This window comes from Hippoglossus hippoglossus, chromosome 7, assembly GCF_009819705.1.
Source record: "Hippoglossus hippoglossus isolate fHipHip1 chromosome 7, fHipHip1.pri, whole genome shotgun sequence".
NCBI classification, from domain to species: Eukaryota; Metazoa; Chordata; class Actinopteri; order Pleuronectiformes; family Pleuronectidae; genus Hippoglossus; species Hippoglossus hippoglossus.
Window position 1 is genome coordinate 14,727,712 of NC_047157.1, and position 22,646 is coordinate 14,750,357.

General features: G+C 39.8%; 1 protein-coding gene across 1 annotated transcript; it reads left to right on the top strand.

The window, feature by feature from the left end:
• Positions 1–3,167: 3,167 nt before the first annotated feature.
• Positions 3,168–21,042, top strand: stat6 (signal transducer and activator of transcription 6, interleukin-4 induced). Its single transcript, XM_034589792.1, has 20 exons — positions 3,168–3,575; positions 7,650–7,795; positions 8,066–8,210; positions 9,155–9,235; positions 10,365–10,548; positions 12,130–12,221; positions 12,593–12,741; positions 13,239–13,355; positions 13,466–13,633; positions 16,164–16,251; positions 16,338–16,460; positions 16,656–16,748; positions 17,516–17,719; positions 17,805–17,899; positions 17,993–18,126; positions 18,989–19,138; positions 19,252–19,312; positions 19,415–19,465; positions 19,764–19,883; positions 19,998–21,042. Exons 2-20 carry the CDS (start codon positions 7,662–7,664, stop codon positions 20,056–20,058), a joined length of 2,250 nt encoding a protein of 749 aa, XP_034445683.1. The 5' UTR covers positions 3,168–3,575; positions 7,650–7,661; the 3' UTR covers positions 20,059–21,042.
• Positions 21,043–22,646: the final 1,604 nt, after the last annotated feature.

Sequence of the window (22,646 nt, forward strand, 5' to 3'; positions counted from 1 at the left end):
GATGCATGACCATTTTGTTTGTTCAGTCTTTATGTATTTCTTAGTTTTGCGCTGATGGAGACAATTATTTCCGCCTGCACTCAACACAAATAACCGATTTTCATGTTGTTCATGCCATTCTTCAGCATCTGCTTCATTCAGAGGAGCTCGAACAAAAAGAATCTCGAAAGTTATTTATGGAAACAACCTTCATAAAAAAAAATAAAAAAATAGACGTTCATTCTCTGAATCTCATTTCGCAGCGACACAGTCCTCGTCTCTACCTCTGCCGCCGTGCTGCTGGCCTTCCATTGTCCAGGCCTTGATACTGACAAGGTTGACATCAGAGGAGAGCTCTGACACTTGGTGAGTTAGGACTGCCAGCTGTTAGCAATCAAGTCTATTTTGAAGTCAGGGACACATGGACCCCCAGGGCCAAAGCAGCAACTAGCCCGGCCCCCCCCTACCCTCCCCTCAACCCAGCCTACTACTTCCAAAACCCCCTGGTCCCGCAGATAGAGAGCACAGCTGTATTAGTTCCAGATGTTGCAAGACCTCAGCGAGGGCCCTTTACCTAAGAGGACCCCAGAAACGATGACAGAGGATCATTATGCGACAAACAGCAATAACACAAAGATTTGAGCTAAAACAAATGTTTTGACAACAAATCTGCGCAACTCACCGCAAAAAAATGCCTCAATTGTCAAGTTCCAAACGACCGTGACATTTCTTTTATTGAACATTTTGTGATGTGATTTTCTCAAACTCTTGTCCTTGTCGGAGGAAGAGCTGCATATCAGGACAGAGAAAGCCCGATCGCTGCAGACTGCTTTTAGAGAACAGGATCAATGCTGTTTAACATTACGTATTGGCTTTCTCTTTCCTGGAAGGTGTAGCTGTCATCACAAATATTGGCCTGAATACTAAAGAGTCTAATCTTTATGGTCCGAATCCATCAAGCCGGCTACATCTGGCAGTTCAGCACAGAGCAGCATAAGACCTGAGGAGAGAACATGGAGAAACTGAATCCTGACCATTAGAGGAAGATTGCAGCAAAAAACAAAAAGCAAATCTAAAATTGTAGATCAATAGAAAAAGAGGAAACAATGGAAAGTCCTCAGCTTCTATGAGAGAATCTGATCAAATCTTTGCAGCTGCATTGTTTCTCTGTTGGAGAGGTCAACCTCAACTCTCAGGAAATTGGACCTGACAGGTGGAATGTCCTGCCCCCTCTCACATGACTCAACTGTTATCACAGAATAATAGATTTATAGGAGAATGGACAGACCTCTCTTTAAGAACGTTTGAATCTGAGGCGTCGCCGTGACAACGACTGCAAAATCTGATATTGACAGATCAAGTGATCAAAATAAAATCCTGCCACAAAAAACTTCACTTACATCATGTTGGGGAGCCCGCACGTGATCATGCAACATCTTCTATGATGATCTAATTTCAAACAGACCCCTGAACATTACTGAGGACCAGCAGGGTTTCTTCAGGGCTATACCGCCCTCACGTGGCCAATCCAAGAACATGTAAATCCCCAGATTGACCAGATTGTGCCACGAATCCCCTCAGATTAGATCCAGATAAATAAATATAAATTTTCTATGTTACATGGATTTATTTTATCGTAGAGCTTCATCAAAATATATGAATTTAGTCCTGAGCGATTAAAGTACTGAACTCAGTCTGCAGACTCACAAATGAGACGCAGCTTTAAATCCAGCAAAGTGGATTTTAAAATAACAAAATGCAAAAAGGACAATGAGATCAGATGAGGAACGTTTACAGTTATAAACAGCACACGGTTACATAAACATAAAATATACGAATAAAATAAAGATACAAACAAAACAAGATTAGAACAGCAAAACCTCCCACTGCAAAACAAAATCGAAAGTGTAGTGTAACATGTTAAACTCATATTGACGACCCCTTGTGGCTATATTTTGGGAAGACTAAAGAAAAAAGGGAGTCAAACATGACAAAAGCAATGAACCTGCATAATTATTATTATGTGCATTTTTAAGTATTTTAATTGATACAGTATAAAGTTGTATACTTTATCTTGTACTTAACACTGATTTATACTTTGTTTTCTACTTGTGACCACATGGGTCATGTCTGGAAAAATCCTGTTAAATATACATGTTTTTCAGAGGCACTTCCCAGTGGGGGTTGTGGATTGTGTGTGAACTTCCATGTTTGTGGTTTCACACCAACCCCTGCGACCTCCAACAATCAAGCATCACGGCCTGGATGTGACCATATGTACCACTATTCATATTATTTATTCAATACATATTTTTTATCATTTATTATTATTATTATTATTTAATTAGTGTTTCTTAAACAAGTACCATTGTTGGCTGCTCTCTGCTCATGTGTGGATTGTGAAAGGGGTCTGGAAAGTGGGAAGTGGGAAAAGATCTAAATCACTTTCTCTCTACTTGTGCTTGACGCTATAATATTCTGCTTAAATAAGAGATTGAAACAAAATACACATATACATAGTTTTGTGATCCTGGAGGCAAACTCCAATTGGAATCCAAGCAATAAACTGTAGTTGATTGTGAGTGTTTCTATTCAGAATGTCCAATTATTTCATATCCTGACTGTTAACAGGCTGAAAACCCAGAGTGTGTTTTCAACAGTCTACTGTAAAGATCAAGTTGGTATATGTGACATCATCAGTGATGTCATTAGTCGGTTACAGCTGATAGTGGTTAATGGTGCGGTATTGGAGATGACTGTATCTCAGCCCTGGAGAGCTGTGGTGGAGTGAGAACTACAGGCTCAGTTGCCCCACATTTAGACGCCAGAAAAAAACTTTCTGCGACTCAGTCCAGAAGTGTCTGCGTGTGGTGACGTGTGCGCCCTGACGCTCTCTGTCGGTGGATGCCGTTGGGAAGATGTTGGTCTTGAAGGAGCTGCCAGCTGCAGATATGGTATCGTGTGTCTCAGTGAACTTACTGGAAGTTACTGCCTATGGGGAAATGACGAGACGTTACTCCGCCCACGCACTCCTTATGTGGAAGTGAACCGTGCCCACCTCTACCCCCCTCCCCCCCTTTGTTTTACATACAGTACATGTGTGGCATATCTATGGTATCCTGCCGTTGAGGCCTGCAGGGCGCCTGTTTTGTTTGTGATTTAACCAGAGGGGCCGGTGTGCGTGGCGTGTGTGCGTGTGTGTGTGCGTGTATATGTGGCACATCTGCTGCGCACCGGGGGTGACAGTGAAGACGTCAGGGCGCGCACATCACGTTCCTCACCATGTTCAAACTTGAACGTGAGGGCACTCAGGGCAGGAAATAATTACGCGCGGTGACACGACGTGCGCGAACAGGGAAGTGACTGAATCCACCCTGGCTTTCTGAGCTAGAGAGAGTTGTGTGCGTATACGGCTCAGCACGACGGACTGGCGTTGGTCCAGGACCAGTGGGACACGGGCAGCGATACGGTGGGTGATGGAGGGAGGACCTGTTGAGTAACACTTACTGGATGAGTTACTGAGCACTCAAGAGGAGGAGGAAGAAGAGAAGGAGCCCAGCGCTTATCAATGTTTTGAAATCTGCCTTAAACTGAAGGTAAGAGTCGACGCAGTGTGTTGCTTTTTTGAGGCCTAGTCCGTCCCGAGAACTTTGCGTAAAACTTGTCTCAACGTTTGATAAACAAATAAACAAATAAAAACAACAACAACCAAAAACAACAGACTGTAGCAGTGTGTCTGTGTCTATGTCTGTGTGTGAGAGAGAGAGAGAGAGAGAGAGAGAGAAAGAGAAAGAGAGAGACTTATATCCTCGTACACTTCTTCAAAACTTTAATAAAGTTATGACGTCTTTTTCTTTTTTAATAGACCCAAATGTAGGTTTACTTTTAATCATTGTCTTGTTTGTTCGTGTAATGTCGGAGTTATGTACAAAGTAGCAGCAATGTTGTTGTTGTTTTTTACTTACAAGGAATTTAATTGTTCCTGGTATTCATGTTCAGCCCATGTGATCACATGTTGATATTGTTAGAGTATCAGTACAGTTTATTCGATGTTGTATTATTAGCTCCCCGAATAACATATCATGTATATTGTTATATTCCAGACAAGAAGGCCTTGCGTAGCTGCATTGAACTCCAACATTAAAGTTGAATTAACCCTTTTAATAACTAAAATAAACTGTATTTATACAGCACCTTTCAAAACCCAGTTACAAGGCAAACAATGGAAGACGGTTCTAAAGCAGTTTGAAGATCACAAAGCGATGCAGGGCATATACAGAGACAAATGTTACAGATGAGGAAAACATGACAAAATAAAACATTATAAAATTATTAAAATAGATGACTGTATTTAATGTGATTCTGTATCGTACATATACGAGTGGGGTGTTAACAGCAAGTTATAAAGGGACGGCAGTTTGGTTTGAAAGTGTGTACGTTTAATACTGTATTGTAAAGATAAGGGCAAGCCAATAAGATTATTGAAATAATTATTGCAATAAAATAGCAACATAACTTCGATAACAATCAACATACTGCGTATGGATTGTGCAAGAACAGTGAGGAGGTTTAACACACAATTCATTTACCTCCGATTTGTGAGTTTAAAACCACAAACTTCACTCAGGAGCAAAAATCTGTCTTTATCAAATCAAATAGTTTGATTGGTTTGAATGTTGAGGCAACGAAGAGTTAAATCGTCAATATGTTCATGACAAATATCCACTACATAATCTGCTACTGTATTGAGACGACCCAAAAAACCATGTTCTGGCCTCAGAGGGTTTCACATTAGTTTAGTATGTTTACCTAATATCTGTTCTGTTTACTATGTTATGCTATGTTATATTCCGAGTATTTTGCATGTTTTTTACGGGCCTCTGGGGAGTGTTTGACCTTTTGGGCTACATAAATAAAGTTGACTTGATGCACAGTGCGATCATGGGAAAGGTTTGCCTTCAAGGCTCTTTGCTGGAAAGCTTTTGCATGTGGTTAACTGTGTTACGGCCCATTTACACCTAAACGTTGATCCTTTCTTAAACCTAACAAAGATTTGTTTTCTTGACTTTCTGTGCCTGAGAACCAAAATCAGAAAGCACTTCTACCAGTGAGACTTTCTGACTTCATCAGAAATCTCAGCAACCAAACTTCTCTGAACTTCAGCCGAAATTAGAGGAAGTTTCTCATCAATTATGCAATAAAGTTTTGGCCTTTGACTTGCAAAGTCCGTCTGTAAACTGGTGCTTTTCGTTGGGAGGAGAATCGATCGAAGTGAGTTGCATGATTCTTACTGGAGTTGTTGAAGATAAGTGATCCGTGTGAGTTGGTGAGGTTTGATACTGGAGAGGGAGGAAACTGGTCTTAGTGTTTTTCCGCAGTGGATGTTTCAGGGAGGATGCATTAGTGTGCACAAGGGATCAATTACCATGCGTGTACAACCATGATGTGCAAGATAAGAGCAAACTGAGGAAAATTGGGACAGTGGGACTTGGTTGACCTGCTTGTTTATTGAACCTCAAAGATCTGGTCTTTTAAAAATGAAAGGTGTTTGTGCACTAAATGTGCAGTGTCCCAGTGCATTATATAGTGAAGCCTCATCTGGGAAATGTATTGCAAATGGCTGACCCTGTGATACTACTGCAGATTGCTTCTGGCCACCCACTTTGTCTTTCTGAGTCTCCTCATAGCATTGTGCCCCATGTCCTTACAATGCACAGTGATACCCACACACTCCCAACACCAGGGACTTGGACCAGGGAACACTTGACCAGGAGCTCTACAGGTCTGACACCCCCACCTTCTGCAAAAAGCTGCAGGATTGCCATGTTTTGAGTATAACTGAACTTCCAGTTATTCCCATGCAGAGGTCAAAATAACCATAAGCTCATGTCGACAAAGTCAGAGTAGTACAGTGGTACTGTGAGTGTGAGGGTGATGTGTTGATCTAAGATGCAGGGCTTAAGGTTCAAATAGTTGTGACTCGCATTGGCTACAGCAGTAAAGTGTGCCTGCTAATGTCAGTGCAGGCCAGAACAAATAACAAAGGCTCTATAATCTTAACTGTTTGTTGCTATTATTAAGACTATGAGTCCTTTTGTGCGAGCTTCCCAAAATGTTTAACGATCTCTGGATGAGTATTGCACAACACTCCTTTCCTTCAGTATGACTCACCAGACTGGCTCATGTCAAACACTCATCTGGGAGATGTTCGAAGCTTTCAAATGCAAGAAAGGTGTGATAGTGCCTCCGAAGTGCTGCCGGCAATTGTTGGTTTCACCCTCACGTTGCCAGGAGACAGCGGTGAAGTTTCGAAATTTAAGTGAAAGTGTAGGACTGAGTTTTTGTGGTTCTCTCTACCCATAGGAAGTGAAGAAAGCTCCAAAGACATTTGCTTGGTTTATGCCAACAACAAATTTATGATATCTGAATCTGTCAGTGTTGGTGTGCATGTTTTTCCATATTTTGATCTCACCTACATGCAGTAGTTTTGAATTCAGTTCTAAGTTTGTTTATTGCTGTATTTAGAACATCACATAGCTCCGTACCCCAGGCCTCTATTGCTGTAAAACTACACAGCGTCTGTTCATGTTCCTTCTTTTGGATGAACATGGGCACGGTAGTCGATTTTTAGTTAATCCCACATAGACCATCTTAAGGCTGCAACTGTTCACTATGCATAGCAACATTATATTCATCCATGGTTACAGTGAGAACAGTTTTACTTAAGAAAAAGTACAAATAACTAGACAAAAATGTACTCAAGTAAAAGTAAGTCCTCTAGTTTTCTATTAAAAGGTTTCTTTTCTACTTGAGTAAAAGTTGGTACATGCTTTTAAATGTACTAAAAGTATAAAAAAGTAAAAGTACTTTCTGAGTGTAGCCTATTCTCTATTGTAACAGCCTACTACACCTTTAACTGAGCCTATTGCATATTCTGTTTCATATGAGAATAATACAGACTCTACTGAAAACCGCATCTGACTGAATGATTCCAATTGAAAAATATATTATTGTTCGTCACTTTTGACACAATTCTCCTTTCGACATATTTGATTTAAATGGGTGTGAGCAATGATTGGATGCACAGCATGACTTCTTTCTGCACATTTGAGAGGAGTGTAATATAGTTTAAAGGGAAACTAGATATTATTATATTAATGATTTGCATCTATGGTAGGAATGAATGTGTTCGGGCTGAGTAGGGTGAAGGGAAGTGCAGAGAGATGCAAACATTTTTTGTTTTTGTTTTGGTCTTTTGATGGGATTTGTTGATGATGGAGATAAGAGGCGACACCAGCCTTGTTACTATAGTAACCGCCAATGAGGTTTTGTTTGTTCATTGGTTTGTATGATTGTAAACAAGATTGCATTCAATCTGAGGTCATTCCATTACATTTAGTATGGATCCGGATCAGGGAGCAGATCAATTCATTTTTTTTAACTTTCTTTACATTGCGTGTCAGGGACAAATTCATGGGTCTTAATGAAAAATAATTTGCGCGGCTTGATTTAATTTAAGGGACTGTTTGGGCTCGGCAGTGCAATTCTAGTTCTATAATATTAGCGTTTTTGATAAAAAAAATATGCCCTGTTTGTGTTTTCAGTCACTGTGAAATGCAGTAGAATTGAATATTCATGCATGATATGTCTTTATACTCTGATTTTTGTAGCCCTGCTTGATCATGGCCCAGTGGCAACACATGTCCCAGCTAATCCAGTGCCTGTCTGATGAGATCGTCAACAACCTCTATCCCCCAAACGCCTTCCCCATTGAAGTCAGACACTTTATAGCTGAATGGATTGAGAGCCAAAGATGGTACACAAATGCACACACACACACACACACACACACACACACACACACACACACACACACACACACACACACACACACACACACACACACACACACACACACGCGCACACACACACACACGCACCATACATAGACATACAACGACATGTTGAACAAGCATGCTGATGATTTCATTGAATATTGTGTTTGCTGGCTCATGAGCTCTTGTCTGTGTGTGGCTCTATTACAAGCACATCTTACATGCCCGTGTGTGTGTGTGTGTGCTCAAAGGGACGACTTTGTGCTGGAGAAGGTGGAGCAGGAGAGCCAGGCCCGAGCTCTGTTGGACCAGATCATCAGCATGTTGCAGTCGATTGCTCAGCAGAATGCGAATGTGGTGGTCAAGATGAAGTTGATGCAGATCAGCAGGTCCATGGTAGGAGAACTGCATGACTCGGATCGGATTTAAGTGCCTCCCTGATTTCCTAATAAGATTCAGAGAGTCTTTCTGTTGAGGTTGGATGTAGCCATTGTATTCGGTATAATATCAAGCAGCTGCCAATGGTCACAGCAGGTCTGGGTCTGAAATCACTCACCACTCACTCTAAAGTACATTCTTAGTATTTGTCTGAATGTTTGTTTAGTGAAAATCTTTATACCCCTATATAAAAAGTAGTGTGCAGCCAATCACGACTAATCGAGCAATATATACCATCATGCATTGCCCTTGTGCTGCATGAAATACAAATGGCCACCAGACGAGAGTAGAGAATGCAGTATATTGTAAAAACAAAAGATTTTCATGTCTGAATAAAAAATACACGAGCCTCAAATGTGACAGAGTAGAAGGGAGAAGCAAACAGAAAAGCATTGATTTTAAATGAACTGAAAGTTTGAAGCAGTAATTATGTAGAAAAACATGCCCGGTATAATATGAAATATGATGATATGGCATGTTTTAGTTGTGCAACAGCAATGACTTATTTAACGGTTCATGAGAAAATGAGTCGTGTTCAAACGTTTTTTATTTATTTTACTGATGAGCTGAGTATGTAGTCCTGTGAGAGATTTCACACACAACTTGAGTGATGCAAGACAGGAAGATAGACAGGAAAACACTCTCTGGAGTAATCAAAGACATTTTCGAGGCTGTAGAAAAGCTGAAAGGTGCCTTCAAATATACTTCAACAAAGAAGAAAAAAAATGAATACATGTTGATAACAAAATACCAGTAAGAATACCTACACTTTTTTTTTTACATATGTTTGTGCCAACCTGCTACAACATGTATTCAGACAAGTTAACATCGGCTAAATGTACCATTGTATACTAGAAGCTGTATCATAGATGGATTCAATGGGACATGTGGTTTCTTTACAGACTGGGTTTCAACAGCACCCTCTACAGTTTGTAGTGCTCGTCAGGGACATCCTCAGGAAGGAGCGGGCCCTGCTCAACACGGTGAGAACCTCATTAACTGACACAGTTTGGTTTTAGTTGTCTTAGGGCCAGGTGAAGCTTGATATATAGCTTGTTATACCCCAGTATAAAATCTGTATGTGTACAGATCCATGAAGACAGCATCATCCAACAGCAGGGGTTTTGGGGGCATGAGGTGTAAAAGAAATGTATTATCCCTTTTTATTTAGCAGTATTTTGTCTGCAGTTGGTTTGACAACTGTGAGTCAAACTCAAGTCCACAGTCAGTTTTCAGTTTAAATTGGGTCAAAACAATGCAGTTACAGATAAGCTGACATCGTTCACTGATTCACAAGTTATGTTGGAAAATCAAACCCAGGAGACAAACTGTAAGTAAACAGATGTTGTAAAAGGGCTAATCTGGACTTTAACAGCTGACAGCATCCTTGAACGAAAAAGGCCAAACAAGTCTGAACACAAATGATGCACATTTTAGATTCCATTTGTTTTAAGACACGACATCTAATTCTACACTCAGTCATTCTTCATCAAAATGTCTTAAAACAACTCAACCTTCATGTTATATATTTTGTAAACTTGTGTACTTATATCATCCAAAATGTTTCCAACAATGTTCAAACCCAGAGAAATCCTCATCTTTAGTCCAAATAACAGGGCTTTCATTTTGGTGGCCTTTTAATTGCGTCATATCCGCTTTACCCTTGGGTTTGCCTGTCTGCACTAAAGCCTCCAGGGCAAATACAGGATGACGAAGGAGAAACACACTTCTAGCCAGTTAGCCAATCGCCCACTCGTAATGGATCACAATTACTCAGTGCTGTTTGCATAGCACTTCAACACATGACACCAGGTAGATTTTGTATCTACAATGGTGGTGAAGAAGATAACTCCCATGATCCCATGCTGCTTCATGATGTCATCAAATTAGGACTTTTGTTATTGTTTTGATTAAGAGACCCCTAGTGGCCGAAGTTACATATTGAAGTTAAAATTGAATTGAATTGTATGTTTATTTCTAATGATGTAGGTTTATTACATATATTTTTATACGTACCCCTCTTTATATGCACTATAATCAATAATTGTAAAACACAGCATGCACTCAGTGTCTCTCCTTGTTAAATTAATAATAATATTACACTGTGTGTAGTCCACTCAGCTCCCCAGCCCTCCCGCGTACCAACAGTATGAGGGTGGAGAGCCGTCGTTCCCCAACATGCAGGATGTGGACCACCTGGTTCTGAAGGTGCTGGAGGTCCAGAACATTCGACAGAAAATGCACCAGCTGCAAGAAGAGCTCAACTGGGAGAGACAGAACTATGAGGGTTTACAAGGTGACACACACACACACACACACACACACACACACACACACACACACACACACACACACACACACACAGTTTTAGAGACTTTCTGCAGAAATGCCTTTCTTCATTTTCACATTCATAAAATACTAAAAACAGCTGATATTAACTGAAAATGGAGTAAGGCTATTTCAGTTCCTCTTTAATAAAACAGAAGTCACTTTCTATATTAACAGTTTCAGTTTAGTTTTTTCATGCTTTTTAATAATTTTTAAATTTAGGAATTTAGTTTTTTAGTTTAGTTTAGTTTTTTAAAATTACATGTAATTCATCTGTATTTGCTTGCAGAGAATTTTGTGACATGTAGGTTTAAATGTTAGAATGTTAGTTGTAGTCTATAAGTAGACTATATTGTTAAAAGATGACGTATAAATCTTCGTAGGAAACCAAAACTTTTTTTCACAAAATTACATGTCAGAGGTTTAACTTGTAAATATTAAACAGTGAGGGGCGAAGAATGGAGCCCTGAGGTGCTCCCAACTTTTCAAAGCAGGAAAACCACTGGTGAAATCAAAGTTGATGATGGCTGCCTCTCGTTCTGTAGAGTCACTTCCTGGTATTGTGCATGCTTACTCCCTGACATGTCAGAGCCATTGTTGATGTTAAAATTTATGTTCAGTCTTAATGTTCCAAAGGTTAATGTTGTAATTTACTCTTGTTATTTTCCTGCTTTGACAATAGTCAATGGCCTCAAGTTGCATTTTTGCATATAGGATGATAAATTAGTCACAGTATGAGTTGGCCACTCATTTTTAGATAAGAGAAATAAACCTCAGTGATCAGTGGTGCGAAGAGCAACTAGTTGACCTAATACAACTACCACAGCCATTAAACATATATATTCTTAATATGTTTTGCTTGTTATACTCCTCTATTGATGCTGTTTTGTGATTACACTTTTATGATTCCTGTTGTTTTTATCATGTAAAGCACCTTGTAAACCTTGTTTTGGAAAGGTGCTAGATAAATAAAGTTTATTATTTTTATTATTATTATTATACAGGCTTTCCTCTACTCTGTCATTTCTAAATGATGCTGTAAATGTGACTTCATTGCGTCTCCATTGAATACTTCTCCACTAGGGTTAGGGTTTCAATATTGTCCTTGTTTTCTCATAGAAAAATTCATGGATCTAGTAAAAATCTGACATGTTTAGGGGACTGATATTTCGGAGTGTTTGAAATTTGTTGCAGATTTGAATAAAAATCTGAATCTAGTCAATTTAAAAGTGGTTTCATCAGGACTTTCTGAGGCCTGAGTGGTCTTTTATTTTATTTTTCTGATGAACAGTGCAACTACTGTAGTACTTGGCATTCCAGCTACATAAAATGAATATATTTAGCCCAGCTTAGACTGTGTCTTTGTTAACTTGGCATGTTCATGTGTTGCTCATTCTACTCTGTTTTACCACATAGGGCCCTTTTAAGAGATTTGTATGTCAGTGTTAAAAATGACAGGATGGGTGTTTTCTTATTAGAAAAATGCCCACAGTTTTCTCCATCCACCTGCAGTGTACAAACGACTCAACATATTATTTTATTCCTACAGGTCCAATCCAGCAGAACGGACTGGATGCCAAAAAATCTGAAATCCAGAAACACATCCAGCAATTGGAGTACAATATGAATGCAATGGCCACGGTGAGCTGGGATTATTCTTTGTTTATATACAACCACAGGAAATTAAAGTAATGTCATATCAAAACAGTGTAGACAAATTTGCTCAGTAGAGCAACTGCTCTAAGGTCAGAGCTTGACATTTGTAGTCATCTAATAATCACACTGCCTCAAGTACAAGTCTGTCACCATCACCATTATACATTTAGAAACTAAAACAATCCATATAATTGTTTGGCCCAACGTTGGTTTGAAATAACTTTAAACACTTGTTAGTGCAGGAACAGTACGTAATATTTCTGTGTTTGTGTGCATGATGGTTATTGACATGCACATTCATGCACGTGTTTGCCCATGTGTGTCAGTTTAATGTGTTTGGATACTGGTTGCTGTAGAAGCGCTTCCAGCTGCTGCAGGAGTGTGTGGACTGTCTGGACCGGTGTCAGGTCCGACTGCTCAGCAGGCTGAAGGCGTGGAGGTGGGAGCAGTGCAAGGCCGCCATCGGACATCCCTTTGACGAAAACCTCAACCCCCTGCAGACCTGGTGAGGTGCACCCCACTTCTTCATTACCTTTATCCTATCCAAGTAGAACCACACACCTAATTAAACATGACATTTAAGCAAGAGTGAATAGAAGAAAGAAAGTTATATCTTGGGAACGCCTTCAGACAAGTTCTTCAAATTTGTCACAAACATTCAATAGAACTCGAGAGTGGACAAATTAGCATTTGGTGGTAACAGGTCAAAGATCATGGTTTCTGCGACCTCACAAATCAAATTTTTGGCCATAAATCAAGACGCCATATACGCAAATCATGACAAAGTGTCACACATATTTTTGAAAGAGTAAAATTAAGTGACATGATAATGTTTTGCAAAAGTACATTTCTGGCCAGTATTCAATGTCATATCACAGAAACAGATATATTTCACATTAGGTCAGTTACTATGGTGACTTATCATTCTTTGTTGGCTTCGGCATTTTTTTGTCTGGTATTTGTCTTTAAATATTTTTTACTTATTACTTATTTTTCTGTTAGGTGTGAGCAGCTGCTTGGGGTGAACGGGAACCTGCGACAGGAGTTGATGCTGGTGGTGGAACAGCTCCCAGAGCTCCAGGAACGACTGAGGCAGCTTCAGCAGGTTCTGATTCAAAGGTAGCACAGTCACATGAGTTCTTTGTCTGTATGTATTCCAATTTCTATTTAAAATCAGAGACACATTTTAAACATGGTTTCCTCACTCATGTAGCTGATGTTTCCTGCAGCTCTCTTGTAGTGGACAAGCAGCCCCCTCAGGTCATTAAGACTCAGTCAAAGTTCTCCACCACTGTGCGATATCTGCTGGGGGAGAAGGTGGCTCCTGGGAAGCCTGTGGTGATGAAGGCGCAAATCATTAATGAACTGCAGGCCAGGAACCTGGGCAGTGTCCCCGGGTGAGTCATGCATATATATATATATACAGTAACATGACAGATTACAGTTTCTGACTGAGTCTGAAGTCTTTTTTTTCTCACCTTTATGGAACAAAGAAATAAACGTTCTTGAATGTGTTCTGTTAATTACTTTAGTTTTTTTATGAAAACATGTATCTCTAAACTGTTACAATGATTTCAGAATCGTAAAGAACGAAATTATGTAAGATCTTAAAGATTTGATTTGTCATTTAGCATTTTATTGACACCATTAGCAGGATTTACTAGATCAATACAACTCCCTTATCCTGTCATAATGACCTTTGCCAAAGGGGTAATATTTTCACTTGCGTCTGTTTGTTTGTGGGTTTACATTTACATTTTGGTGCAGATGCAAATTGAGGTGCAGATCCAAGACTTTTCTCGTTCTTGGGTGTCTTATGACAAATAAATCCCTATAGCTATCAAACACTTCCGTTTTTCTTTTATATTTTATTTTCTACTATAAGAAGTAGACAATCATGTGTAGGATTGTTCAGCCTTGGCGGTGGTATGAGCTCTATCTAGTGCCGAAAAAGTCTGGGATTTAAAAACAAATATTTTTGTAGGTTTAAAAATAAAAGGTTGAAGTGGCTTTTTAATAAGGATAAATATTTTTTTTAAGAAAACAAGTGGGAGCTAATAATTACCCTGTATTCTCAACTATAATTAGATATACATTTATCTTCTGTAATTTGGAATTTGAAAATTTTTTGTGTATTAATATAATAATAATTATAATAGATTTTATTTGTACTGCACCTTTCATATAAGAAATGCAGCTCGAAGTGCTTTACATACAATATAGTTCAAAATAAAAACACATTAATACATATAAAAAACATGTTAAAATGTAAGTTAAGAGAACAGATTTTAGGAAACATAAGAACATGTTGAAATGACATTGAATAGAAAAGGGATTACAAAATAAAAAAAATAATTATATTTCAGAAATGCATAAAAACAGAAAAGGCAGAAAGTGATGATAAAAAAAAAATGGCAAGTGAAAGAGCAGGTTAAAGGCTGAAGCAAAGAGATATATTTAAAGTTTTCTTTTTAAGACGTTTACTGAACTAGCTTCTCTGATATCTAGCGGCAGTCTGTTCCACAACTTTGGAGCGTAGTTTACAAAAGCTGGATCTCCGATTTTCTTTCGGCTGTGTTTGGGAACCTCTGATAGACTTACTGCAGATTACCTCAGAGTTCTAGAGGGGACATAGTTAAGTAGAGAGTCAGCTATAGAACTCTGTCCTAGTCCATTCAGAGCCTTGGATGTAAGGAGGAGAACCTTAAAGTTAATCCTGTGTGTTACAAGTGACCAGTGCGAAGCAGCTAGAACTGGACTAATGTGTTCTCTCCTCTTGGTTCTGGTTATGAGTTCTGAATGAACTGGAGTCTCTCTATTGTTGTTAAAAGTGCATTACAGTCATCCAGATGGCTGGAAATGAAGGCAGGGATCAGCTTTTTATTATCTGTCTGATTTTGAAATGGCCGAACCTTTGCTATGTTTCTAAGGTGGAAAGGTTTGGTCACCTTGTTGATGTGGGCCTTGAAACTCAGATCTGAGTCTAAGATAACACCTAGACTTGTCACCTCTGATTTAATCCAAGGAGTTAGCTGATCCAGATGATTTTCCAGCATTTCTCTTTTTGATTTTGGGCAGACTAAAAGGATTTCTGTTTTATCCTCATTAAGCTTGAGAGAAATTATTGCTCATCTGCGTATTTTTTGCTGACAGACATTTAGTGTTGGAGCGCGGAGAGTTATCATCATTTGGCTCAGCAGCAATGTACAGTTGTGTATCATCTGCGTAACTATGGAAACAAACATTGCACGCTCTGATGTCAACCAGTGGCAGCATGTACAGTAAGAATAATAAAGGTCCAAGGCCGCTCCCCTGTGCAACCCCCAACACAGCATTTCAGACAACTCACGTTCAAACGTTTATTGCAGCAGTAGAACAGGTTTAGTGTTTGGCATCTAGGCTCCAACTTAATCACTCCCCCATATGATTACACAGGTATGATGGGAGTGATGAGCAAATACGTGATGCTGGGGTGGTGGAAGTGCTGAAGCAACTGGTAGAAATACTGCAGCAGCGTTGAGGGCAAAGGGGGTGATGGGAAATGTCTCTCTGCTTAAATAGAGCACCTGATAAGGTGGGTGTGTATTATAGATGGTTGTGGAGAGTGAGGTATGTCACATGATGTATGTCACATGATTGGGGCAGCGCAGCTCGAGTTGGCTGCCTGAACTAGCTCGCGGGGTTCGCTTCATTTTAGCTTGTCAGAAACTTGATCTCCAACACTGACAGAACTTTCTCCCTTTTATGTTCGTTATTAATGAAATCATACATCACGCATAATCGTCTTGGCTTTTGTTTAGTATTCATCAAACCTACATTGTTTTTTAAATGAATCCAATGAAATAGAAATGCCCTGAAAATAAATTCCAAAAGGTTCCTAATTTACATGTAAAAATCCACATTGACCCTTTGTTATGTTGTCTGCAGTGATAATGTCGGGGAGCTGATCAACAACACGGCCATCCTAGAACACAACACAGCCAGCAAGAGCACATGTGCTACCTTTAGGAATATGGTATGTGCTGATAGAGATTTATCAGCTGAGATTTAATTATTGTTCTGTCTCGCTAGCAAATGTAAACTCTTATTTTGGTTCAACAGTCCATCAAGAAGATCAAGAGGGCCGACAGAAAGGGATCAGAGTCTGTGACGGAGGAGAAATTTGCTCTCCTGTTCTCCACAGAGATCACCATCACAGGCTGTGACACTCCCTACAGGATACAGGTGTGTGTAGGGAACCCAGTTTCAACAGATCTCCCCTCATTCGTCAGCTCACAAGCTTCATTTAGCAGCCACAGCAGTGGTAAACTCATTTAAAAAAGATTCCACATGTTGCCGCTGTAAAACATTATTTTAAATCTTATGTGATTTGTTTCTCCTTAGTTTGATCGTTAAACTTTATTATGTCATTGATTTTAGATGATCTCGCTGCCGGTGGTCGTCATTGTCCATGGAAGTCAAGACAACAACGCGCTGGCCACCATCATTTGGGACTGTGCTTTTTCTGAACCAGTAAGTGTCACATTAGTCTTTTGTTTAACTTTTCTAATAATATCCGCTATTGCGTCTTATGCTATAGTCGACGATGCCAAGGATTGGGACACCCAGACATCCAGGCCAGCTTGCTTCCTGTGCAGGTCGTCACTCCGTGTATTTCCTTCGGGCTGTGCCCCACCAGACCACAGGACCAATATGGCCTCTGAGGGGGAGGCAGAGTCTGAAGACACGGGGAATATCCCTGGCAAGACACCGGGGGTGGATGAGATTCACACTTAGATGTTGGAGGCTCTGAACATTGTGGGGCTGTTTAGTCTGAGAAGCCTGTTCAATGTCTCATGGATGTTGGGGAAAGTGACTGAAGACAGGCAGAGTGAGTGATGGATGCTGGAGCCTGTGCTCAAGGGGGAAGTCTATGCCGAGTCAAAATGTCTGGTGTGAAAAAGGTTTATTGGGTTTCTATGAAGGTGAAATCACTGCAGGATTATCACTGTTCGAAGGTGACAGTCATGTTTACACCAAGTATTATCCACTACCGGAGACCTGGGTTTGCACAAAACTACTTAGCATGTTAATAATAATAACAATAATACGATTTTTCAACATGAAAACATAAAACTTAATTTTCTTTACAGCTTCACAGTGTCGAGCTGAGTGAGAGCCATAGACCTTATGCACACAAGCTCTGTGGGATGAGTTTACTGTGTGTTGCTCTTTGCTGTGCTGACTGGTGTGACATTTTAAATACATTCATTCTTCTCGCCGTTTGTCTTTGCCATCAGGACAGAGTGCCGTTCGTCGTGCCGGAGCGCGTCCCCTGGAGGATGATGTACAGCACTCTCAACAGTAAATTCACCTCTGAGGTCCAGACGAAGCACAACCTGGACCACTACAACCAGCACTTCTTGGCCCAGAAGATATTTGACAAGCCTGACTTTGCTGACGACTTCAGCAACATGATGGTTTCCTGGGCCCAGTTTAATAAGGTACGCTCAAGCGTATGTCGTCATGCACAGACATACACAGGCTGACATATTCACTCATATCTCACTGTGGCTGTCAATTCTACAGGAGGTTCTCCCGGGTCGACCTTTCACTTTCTGGCAGTGGTTTGAGGGAGTAATGGACCTGTCCAAGAAGCACCTGAAGACCTACTGGAGCGAAGGGTGAGGAGACTCGACAGATGGTGAAATTGTTCAAATTAGCAGCCTGCTAGAAAATGAATAATGACAAGTGTTTCCAATGTTTGGCCCCATTAGGCTGATATTTGGTTTCATTGGGAAGCAGCATCTACACCTGATTCTCAAAGACAGGCTCAACGGGACGTTCCTTCTTCGCTTCAGTGACTCGGAGATCGGAGGCATCACCATTGCTTATGTGTCTGCTACTGACCGTAAGTGTTGGAGGGGCACCAATTATCTTATTTAACTTCACAAACATTCGGAAATCATTTAAAAAAAGAATTTATTAAATTGCTGGACAGCAAAACTTTTTTTAAAGTTGGGAGACCATATCTTTAAGCTTTCTGTAGTTACACTGTTGAGCATTTTACCTGGATTATTGTTTTTTTTACAACAGAGAGCTTTAAAAAAAAAAAGACAAATAAGACTCTAGTGAAGCACTAGAAGCATAAACTGTAAATGAAGATAGACGACACGTCTCCCCGTGCTACCATTGTACAAAAATGAGGCTCAAATATCCCGTATACAGGAGCCGCCACCGTGGGCTTTCGACATCATATGGAGTCAGAGTCTGTTTCGGTGTTCCACCGATTCTCCCTCTCGATTAATGACAATTCAGTCTCAGTGGTCAATCAAGACATTTAATACATTTTTATAGCATCAAATAACTAGTTATAACCAAATTCACTCGACAAATGAGCACAATATACATAACTGTGATAAGAACTACTTAAAATGACAGAAACCATCTTTGAGAAAATGTTACTTCTTAGTACTTTTGTTCGGCCCACCCTCTATAACATGGAGGAGGCAAGGTTTATGACCTGTACTGCTGCCAGCCACCAGGGGGCAGTCATGTTGTCCATCTTTACATGCAGTATATAGTGAAGAGATACATATTTCACATGCTGTTATTTGTGTCACCTTTATTGTAATAGAGGTCTTTTAGAGTGCTACATAGTGCTGGGCTCCCACAGGTAAAACAGTGGACGTTAGAAGCACAAAGTAATAATAACAACTCTCAGACTTCTCTCATGCACTGCAAAAATAAAAGTATATGTTTCTTTTTCCAAGATGGGGCCCAGAAAATCCAGAATATCCAGCCCTTCACCAAGAGAGACCTTGAGATCCTCAGCCTTGGTGACCGCATCCGTGACATCAATCACATAACTCTCCTGTATCCTGAACTCCCTAAACATGAAGTTTTCAAAAAATTCTACTCAGGTAATGTTCTTCATCAAATTATTGTTAGTTTTCAGTTTTATGTTCTTAAATCCAAGTGAGGACAGGCAATTAACAGATGGAGGACTTTTTGTTTTGTGCTCTTGTTGAAACAGAGCCTCAAGCATCACCCAATGGGGGTTACATCCCGGTGTCACTGCATACTAAAGTCGGCATGTAAGGAAGATCTTTATTACAAATAAACCACCACATCTTATGCACTTACAGTCATTTTGAGAGTAATGGAAAACATTTTAAACATGTTGTGTTTGTGTGCAGTGAAGCTCGCTCATCGATGCCCCCTCCTCACATGGCCGACAACTTCCCTGTGTAAGTGTCACACCTACACTTCTCTTCCTCTCTTTATTTCCAAACCACTATTCCCCTGTGCTGTCCTCCACCAGCCACTGACCAGTCCTCTGCCACTGAGACTGTGTTTGTCTGCACATTTACTTTTGTCCCACCCAGGCTGCCCCCAGGAACCTTATAATCAGTTAAACTTTTTAAAAGTTGAGAACTTTAGGAGTTGGAGGCACCTTTGCCTCTGTATATAATGGATTACCAGTGTCTTCTTTTTCAGGACAAAATGTACATGTTTCCTGGTTACAGTTCCTGCTCTTCCTTTCAGGCATCAGTTCCAGCAGGCGTTCAGCCCGCAGGACTCCATCACTCAAGACATGATGGAGACTGCAGCTAATTCCGATGTGGAGTTCAGCTCAAACCCTCCTGTTGTCTTCCCAGAGGACCTGTAGGTGTTTTATCTTCATACCAGTGCATGACGTCCATTTGATTTCTTTTTTTCCCTACAGAAATTGTTTCACTCAGTGTTGAGAGACCATTAAGTGTATGTGTCTGTCTCTAGTCCCCCAGGTAACACCGTGGACATGGATTTGGAAAGTATTCTCCAGACACTGAATGAATAACAAGACGTCCCATCAAAACTGTTGTGGAAGGGCAAAGCAGACGTCAAATAGAGACCCGAGACGAACTCATATGAACTTATTTATCATCATATAAGATAAAGTGTTTGTGCAGACATTCTTCCGTCACTGTCATTTTCCATCTACACCTTCATCTGCTTCTCTTCAGAGACAGATTTTATGTCTCTGGGACTCTGAGCTGGAGGAAGCATGGAATCGTTTTGTGGGCAAGTAAAGCTGAGAACAAACCAGAATGAAAAACGCAGTCATTGCTGTCTCCCGGCCTTCTGTGCTTTGTTTTGCACTTTAAAAAGCAACAACTTTTTTCTCTATTCCCTGATACTGGGTTTGTGGCTGTTGATTTCTTTGATACATTTGTGTGAATTCAGAAAAATAAGTGGATTACTGTATTGATTACAGTGCTTTTAAAACAGTGACTAATTCTATGTGATAGCTGACAGCGTGATGCTCATGGAAAGATAAAGGTGAAAAACAGAACAGTGAGCTGGTGGAGATTATTTGTCAGGTTATGAAACTTATCACATGTTATTCTTTGTGTTTGTTGCATATTTGAATGTCAGCTTTATTGTATATAACTCTCCTTGTGATTGGGAAGCTTTGAGAAGCCTCTGCTATATTATGTCATGTCAGTCAGTTACACAGTGAGGAACAGTATGCATGGTTAATACTTCATAACTCGGCTATGGGTCAATAAATGTTTATAGCTCTAACCTATTCTGTGGTATAGTGAGGATAAGAAACGGATAAGATAGGAACGTGTTTCACTTACATTTACAATGAAAGTGATGATAATGGTGGCAGGCAACATTTATCTCATATTAGGTATAATAATGTATCAACTACCATCAAATGAGCACTTATAAATATTACATATTACAGGCTTTGCTCGATATTTTTATTTTTATTTCTCCTTGCTTGCTGCGATGCAGTCTGTGTCCAGTGATAAAACTGTGAAACTCAATGAGATGAGGTTGTGCTTTTATGTCTTTTCTCTGTTTTGCATTGTTAGAGCCATGTAATTCTAAAATATCTAAATAGCTGGAGTTAATTAGAAACTTTGCAGTATTGCTCTGACAACAGATGCATTACCTTTCCATCATCATCATCGTTTAATTTTGTTCTGAATTTAGCATCTTTTATTCACATCCAAATGTATCATCAAAACCAGACCTCCCCCATAAACTAACTTTGGGTTCAATCAGAAGCTTTGCACTAAACCTGACATCACACCCAATGCTTGGCATGTAATAATACATAGTGTAATAACGTATATGTCAAATATAGTGTGTTGAATGTAGCATGCTTATTCACTGGATGGTAACCCTTTATATTCATGTGGATTGTCTTTCAAGTTTATATAATCTTATTACTATGGTGATAAATTCAAATCTCAGTTCTTCTCAAATTATCAAAAATATTTTTGGTGAATTTACAAGAAATTAGATATTAGTTCTCCCTCCTAAAACAGCTATTTGTGGCACTACATGGAGGAGTGTATCCTGCATAAGTAGTTGACAGCAGATATATTTATAATATCACAGATATGATCTCATCTGATTGCTAAATGTTTTTTGTGAGGGCTTACTGGGTTATGTTCTGGAGTGAATATGTCATAAATGATAACTGTTGCACTTAGTGTATTTAGTGTCAGCTTCTTTGGTCTATACAAAAGTATGAAAACATCTATTTAAAGTCCTTATTTTTCTACAGTGAGTCTAAAAGAAAAAACAGACAAAAAAGGATTGAAAACATAAGAATTTTTTGATTTTTTTTGACATATAAAAATAATGAATCAGTGGCATAGAGATTGGGAAGCGCCTGGTTCCATGAAGGCTGTTCATTGGATGAAAACATATCGTTGTATAACATTATTGGCATCACTTCCATAATCCATCAGCCAAAGAGGAGACATTGCATAACTATGATATTATATTTCCTATCCATCCGGTTTCAACAATCAAGAAATGTGTTGTTTAAAAAAAAAAAAAAGAAAACTTTACACTGTACATCACAAAGCTTTTCCATTAGAACACAAATTCTAATTTCAACATGCCACTAAATTCTACTCAACCACTGCCAGGGAAATCACACTGAAAAAAAAAGTTATGTAGAGGAAGCAGAAAGAGAATCAGCTTACGTGTCTGGTTCAATGACTGCTCTAGTGAAATTTTGTAAAATGCTCACTTCTCTCAGTGCCCCGTCCCCTTCCCTCCACCCCAGCAGCTTTGGATGTCCCCTCATCGGAGCAGAACAAGATGGCTGCCTCAAAAACAAAGGGAGGAGGTAGGGTGATTAAAGGAGGGATGGAGGAGAGAGGGGACGCCAGGGCCAGCGCAGAGCTTCAAAGTTCATGTGCTATCATAGACCGTATGAAAATAAAGGTGTACATGTGTCACCCTGTACAAACACGCTAAAGAGTTCAGTCGCCTCGCAGTGACCTTCTCCCTTCTCCCGAATATCAGAGAGGGGCTTGAAACTATATCACTCCTAAAGAGCCACCCAGCTCAGCGTCGAAAAGAGAAGGCACCAGGTGTTTGCTTAACACCAGCAAGAAGCCACCACACCTCATG